Here is a 6,997-nt window from a genome sequence, read left to right as displayed (position 1 = left end):
CTGGGCGCGGCCTACAGCGTGGCGCTGGTGGTGGCCTGCTACCTGCTGCCCTTTCTGCTCGCGTGCTTCTGCCACTACCACATCTGCAGGGCCGTGCGCCTGTCCGACGTTCGCGTGCGGCCCGTGACCACCCACGCGCGCGTGCTGCGCTTCTTCAGCGAGGTGCGCACCGCCACCACCGTGCTCATCATGATCGTCTTCGTCATCGGCTGCTGGGGCCCCTACTGCTTCCTGGTGCTGCTGGCCGCCACCCGGCAAGCACAGGCCGCGCGGGCCCCCTCGCTGCTCGATGTCGTAGCTGTGTGGCTGACCTGGGCCAATGGGGCCATCAACCCGGTCATCTATGCCGTCCGCAACCCCAACATTTCGATGCTCCTGGGGCGCAACCGCGAGGAGGGGTACCGGACTAGGAACGCGGGCACCTTCCTGCGCGGCCAGGGCCCGGCTCTGCAGGCTGGGAGCCGCAGTCGCCTTCGGAACCGCTACGCCAGCCGGCTCCGGGCCCGCAGCAGGAGGTCCTGTTCCACTCCGGCCAGCGGGGCGGGAGGGGAGCTGGCCATGTGGGCCCGCAAAAACCCAGTTGTGCTTTTCTGCCGGGAGGGACCACCGGAGCCTCTGACGGCAGTGGCCAAACAGCCTAAATCGGAAGCCCGGGATACCAGCCTCTGACTGCTAGGTTGGACAGCTCCGGAAGACGCACAGCCACCACCTTTGTTCAGTGGTACGGGATTCTTCGGAGACTCCTGGATTTCACAAAGCCAAACGACAAAACTACAGAGACAAAAGGGAAGGGTTACCGCTTCCTCCGAAACAACAGTAAAAGACAATGAATGTCCTCTTCTTCAAAAGTGCCGAAAGGAATGTAAAATGCAAAAATTAAAACAAATCTTAAACCACACAACCAAGCATTGTGAATTGTAAGTGCCAGAAAACAAAACTCACAATCACTGAAAAGCTCATTATAGGAATCACACTGTGAAACAAACAGAAATCACTGAATGCAATCAGTACGTGTTCAAACAGTAGAGTTTCAGGAATGGATTCCCTCGCAGCTGCTGGAAAGCCCGTCTCAATCACCAGCATTCCACGAAACCTCAGCTTCCACCACTGCACCTTTGACACAGGCTTCGAGTGAGCGCTTAGGCTTGCGAGCAGAAAATTCCCATTCTTACCTAATTGGTGCACTTCTCCCCCAAGTGTGTGATCTCTGTGGGAACTTTCAAATTCAGATCCTATTTAAAACCATTTTAGGATTTTGACCGGGTGGTTTATTATGAGACAAAATGCAGCTATCTGAAAGACAAATAAGAAATAGGGCAGGGCCGGGGATTTAGCTCAGCAATTTGGTGGCCTGCCTTGCAAGCACAAGGACCCGAGTTCAATCCCCTGTACCAAAAAAAGGGGGCGGATGTGCAAGCACAAGGACCCGAGTTCAATCCCCTGTACCAAAAAAAGGGGGCGGGGGCCTGCTTTTAAAAAGTATTTGGAGGCTCAGTGCTACAGTGCTTCCCTAGTTCAGCCCTGTGGTTGGTCCTCAACATGGCAGGAAAAAAGGATAAAAGGTAAGGTATTCCAAGATTATCCATCAAAATGAATGTCCCTTCCACCCCTGCCCCTCAGGAACTTGGAGATTGTACCCTTGCTCTAATCTGTTGCTCTTGCTTCTGCTGACTTTTAAGGTGCCACTGTCGGAATGCTTTCACATTTTAAAACTTGTTTGTTTCATAATAGAAAAATCTTTTTCTTTTGTGGTAAATTGGATGTTTTCATGTAGTCAAACTAATTTGAAGTCACACTGATTGAATAAGGTGAATATCCTATAAAGTAACAAGATTGGCGCCCTGTGTGGCTTTTTAACTAACTGAAGGAGATTCCAAAGAGCAAGTCTGAGAACAGCTGGGGGAGAGGGGGCGCCATTCTTGGAATAGCCACAGCTTTCTCAGAGATCACATTCTCCTACGTATGGAAGTTTGGGTATTTTTAATAGCCAATTGCTGCTTTATGATTATGACTCGTATAAAATACTCCAGTCTTCCTTAGAAAGGGTATGTAGGTGGTTAATTGGTATATGGAATAGGGCATTAAAAAGACAGTGTAAGGTTGGAGAAGTTTCAAGCAAACGATATCTGCAGAAACATGCAAAACAAAGACGTTTTTATAGTGATTTAAAAGTGCAATTGAGGACCTGTGAATATGAAATTTCTCACATTGAACACCACTGTACACTGATTTACTCAGAATTTTAAAGATGTTCTTTTGTCTACACCTCTTTCTTTCCTTCCATCCTGTTCCTGTTTTCTTCAATATTTCATGGCCTTAACTGAGTGAGTCCTTTACATTAGTTATGAAAAGATATCGCCTGTCATATAATGATTTCAGTGTGAAATAACCTGCATTTTTTTCTTGTAAGGTATCTAAGGGCGTTTGTCAATGTTTAAGTCTTTGTGTGGCATGTGGGTGTATGTTACTATTTTGTAATCAAGGCTGGAAATACATGATTTGTGTCAGAGCAAATATATTTTTTTTTTTTTTTGCTTTTCTGGGCATCAGCACCATCAGACGTTTGTAAGGTGTCTGTATACTGTACCACACTCATTATAGCTCAAAGTAGATGAGATAACCTCTCCTCCCCAGCACTTACTACTATAAAACATATAGACTTTGTGCAGCTATACCAACATTTAACAGAAATCTGCAGTCTTTGCTTGTTGAATGAAAAGAAAAAAATATATTAAAAAATGATCCTCAAAGAAACCAGTATAACTGATGAAAACTACTTTGAAACTAAAGCTTGTAATCTCTTGAGATTGGCTTAAGATTCAGAGAGTGAACAAATATTGATTCAAGAAACTCTGCTAGAGTCTGGAATAATAGTGAATGTGCGGCTTTTGGGGTACATTCCGTCCTCTTTCCCTCTCACCGGCTCTCATAGCAGAAAGTCCACTGCAGGTGGACACAGTTGAGAGCATAGGGCCTACTCGCCCGGCTCCCGGACACAGACGATGATAATTTCCCTGGAAGGCGAGGTCATGAGAAGTTGCCTCTCTGGCTACAAGTTGAAGATGCTAAAGTCTAGTATATCCAAGAAATTAGAAATTCTTTATTTCCATCCCTCAGCCCTAAGCATAAGGCAGATGCCTTACTTCAGTTGTGTTATGCTGAGAAGGCTGGGGCTGTGGTTGTCCTCAACTCAGCTGACTTGTAGCTCTGAGGCTGTATACCAGAATAGGCACTGAGAAAACCAGACTATCGCCCCTACCCAGTGCCTGCTCTTAAGGAAAAATGTCCACTCCTAGAAAGAAAGGCCATTGTCCCTGCTCCTGTCATCAGAGCTGTGGCTCAGGGAATTTGTTCAGTAGTAGAGACTGGCCTTCAGACAGACAGACTGATGCTTTTGATATAGGGGGATGACATGTAACTTCCAAACCTGCTAGAGATTCAAAATGCGAATTTGTGTTCTCTAAAAATTGAAGAATGAATTCTAGGAAGAATGGAGGTTAAGAGTGAGAAAAATTTATTGAGGGAGAGAAAGCTTCTGTCTAAGAGAGGCAAAAGGGGGACTGGAAAGGGAGCTGCCTGCCCACCCCACTTTTCAAAGATGTTTAATACAGCAAAGCCATGTGGGAGGGGGGTACAAAGTGGGACTAAACTGTAAGACCCAGTGGGAAATTACAAGGTGGGCATGAGGAGGGGCAAAACTGTGACCAACCAATAAGGTTGGTTATCACCCAGGTAATATTGATGAAATTGGGGTCAAATGGAGGAGCAAGTCACATAGCAAGCATACAAGGATTTCCAGTAAGGGTGGGGGTCAGGGATATTTCCTGGAAAGGCTGGGTTAAAACCTTGCCCCCACATCCAGGGGACTGATACCTATTTAGAATATCAATCACTGCTATTTATCCCTAGGGGAAGCACAGGGATGTAGTAGTTTCTCTACTTTTACAATTCAACTATAGGCGGTAGATTACCAGAGAGAACAAGGAAATGAACCAGCCAAGGAGATCATTCTGATTTCTATCAGAACAGACAACGGACCTCAAAAATTTTACCCAGGCAATTTAGTCACATTGTGAAGCAATTTATGCAATCCTCAGAGCATTGCCAATAACAGCAGAGACATTAGCCAGAAATTTGTGACCACTGGGCATGGTTGGAGAAAGGACAAAGAGATTCCTACTAAAAACACTGTCATCTGAGAGTGACTTGGAATACTCAAGGAGGGCTGAGGAACACCCTCCCCCAGGATTCACGCTGCAGAACAAAATGGCTTCCCCAAATTAGTCCAGCCAGTGGCTAAACAAATAAGCAACAGCGAGCCTCGGAGCCCTGTGTCTTTTCTTTTATATGCATTTCTCCAAAAAGCACAGAGAGGATTATTTAAAAATCTAGTTGAATCCCATTTTTTTTCAGAAGTGTTCCATCATTTACAGTAGGATTTATCTCTACCACATTATCTTATGTTTGTGTTCTCCACCATTTCTTCTGTGCGCTTCTTTATTTTCTACTTTTGTCAATTTATTTTTGTTTCCTCAAAATGTACAATTGGTTTTGATTTGTTGTCTGAGACAGGGTCTCCCTATGTAGTTCAGACTGGCTTTGAAGTCACTGTGTAGCCCAGGTTGTCCTCCTGCCTCAGCCTCCCAGTACTGGAACTACAGGTGTATGTGACCACACCCAGCTAATACGGATGACTGGAACTCACATTAAGTTGTTTCTTTCAGAGCCTGCCCTTCATAGTGTCATGCTCACAGCTAAGGCTAGAGTTGCTCCATATCTCACTCTCCTTCAGAAAAACACAGGTGCTTTGACTGAATATTTCAATGCTCTATCTTACACGCTTTAGGGATGCAAGGCTGGTTCAACATATGTACATCAATAAATGTAATACACTCTATTAACAGAGTCAAGGACAAAAATAGAGGCAGAAAAAGCATTTGACAAAAGTCAACACCCATTCATGATAAAAACCCTGCAAAAAATAGGAGTAGATGGTCTATAGCTCAACTTAATAAAGGCTATCTATGAAAAACCAACAGCCAACATCATATTAAATGGCCAAAAACTGAAAACCTTCACGTTAAAATCAGGAACAAGACAAGGATGCCCACTATCAACACTCCTCTTCGATATAGTTCTGGAAACATTAGCCACAGCAATTAGACAAGAGAAAGAAAGCAGTAAAGATAGGAAAGGTAGAAGTTCAACTGTCATTATTTGCTGACAATATGATACTCTACATTGAAGATCCAAAAAGCTCCACCAAAAGACTTCTACACTTAATTGACACTTTCAGCAGAGTAGCTGGATACAAGGTCAACACCCAAAAATCAATAGCCTTCTTGTACACAAATAACAGACTCACTGAGAGAGAAATTAGGGAAACAATTCCTTTCTCAATAGCATCCAAAAAAGTGAAGTATCTAGGAATCAACCTAACGAAGCAAAAGACCTCTACACTGAAAACTATAGCACTCTGAAAAAAGAGATCGAAGAGGATATAAGAAAATGGAAAGATATCCCTTGCTCCTGGGTAGGAAGAATCAACATAGTGAAAATGGCCATACTATCAAAACTGCTATACAGATTCAATGCAATGCCAATTGAAATTCCAACACTATATTTCGTAGAACTAGAAAGAAGAATCCAAAAATTCATTTGGAACGATAAGAGACCTAGAAGAGCAAAAGCCACCCTAGGCAACAGACACATGGCAGCGGGTATAACAATTCCCAATTTGAAACAATACTACAAAACCACTGTGATAAAAACAGCATGGTATTGGCAAAGAAACAGACCTGAGGATCAGTGGAACAAATTGGAAGACACAAAACAACTCCAGATGTACTCAGCTACGTCATCTTTGACAAAGGAGTTTACCATCACCACTGGAGGAAAGATAGCCTCTTTATAAACGGTGTTGGAAAAACTGGATCTCAACCTGCCAAAGATTAAAACCACACCCTTATCTTTCACCATGCACTAAATTAAAATCCAAGTGTGTTAAGGACCTAAATATTAAAACAGAAACACTAAATTTGCTGGAAGATAAGTTAGGCAGAACCCTTGAAGACATTGGCATAGAAAAAGACTTTATAAACAAATCCTCAGTAGCACAGGAACTAGCAGAAAGAATCAACAACTGGGATCTCATCTTATTAAAAAGCTTCTGCACTGCAAAAGAAACCATCAACAGAACTAAGAGACAACCTACAATGTGGGAAAAACTTTTTATCAGCTGCTCCTCAGACAAAGGACTATTATCTAGAACATATAAAGAACTCAAAAAAATCAGCCCCCCAAATATAAAGACCTGATTAAAAAAATGGGCATCTGAAATGAACAGACATTTCTCAGACAGAGAAGTAAAAGCAGCAAGCAAATATATGAAAAATGTTCCACATCACTGGTCATTCGAGAGATGCAGATGAAAATAACACTGAGATTCCACCTCACCCCACAAAGAATGGCTGCTATCAAGAAATCACACAACAACAAATGTTGGTGGGATTGTGAGGAGAAAGGAACCCTTCTGCATTATTGGTAGGAGTGCAGACTGGTGCAACCACTATGGAAATCAGTATGGAGATAACTCAAAGAGCTGGGACTAGAGATTCCGTTTGACCCAGCCATCCCTCTGCTGGGTATCTTTCCAAAAGAATTAAAAGAATCATATCACAGAGATATATGCACACCTATATGTATAGCGGCATAGTTTGTAATAGCTAAAACTTGGAAACAACCCATTTGCCCATCAGTTGGAGACTGGACAAAGAAGCTGTGGTTTTTCTATCAGACGGAATGCTACTCAGCCATAAAGAATGAAAAATTAGAGTCATTCATAGGAAAATGGATACATACTGAGGATATACTTCTAAGTGAAATAAATAAGTCACACATGTGTAAATACCGAATAGTTTCTCTGGTGTGAAAAACTATAATAGTACATAAGATGCTAATGAGATAATTGACAATGTGAAATAGGAAGAAAAGGGCT

At 43.0% G+C, this 6,997-nt stretch overlaps 1 protein-coding gene across 1 annotated transcript in view; it reads left to right on the top strand.

Annotated features, from left to right (window-relative positions):
• The window catches only part of Gpr135 (G protein-coupled receptor 135), a 6,179-nt gene extending 5,422 nt beyond the window's left edge, over positions 1–757 (top strand). The window contains exon 4 of the mRNA XM_010615993.1: positions 3–757. Within this exon, the coding sequence (XP_010614295.1) occupies positions 3–669 (667 nt within the window). The 3' untranslated portion in view covers positions 670–757. The remainder of the gene's footprint in view (positions 1–2) is intronic.
• Positions 758–6,997: the final 6,240 nt, after the last annotated feature.

Source organism: Fukomys damarensis, unplaced genomic scaffold, assembly GCF_012274545.1.
Source record: "Fukomys damarensis isolate Sample0158 unplaced genomic scaffold, DMR_v1.0_HiC HiC_scaffold_21, whole genome shotgun sequence".
NCBI lineage: Eukaryota > Metazoa > Chordata > Mammalia > Rodentia > Bathyergidae > Fukomys > Fukomys damarensis.
Note: the sequence above shows the minus strand (reverse complement) of the source record. Positions and strands in the feature narration are given on the sequence as shown.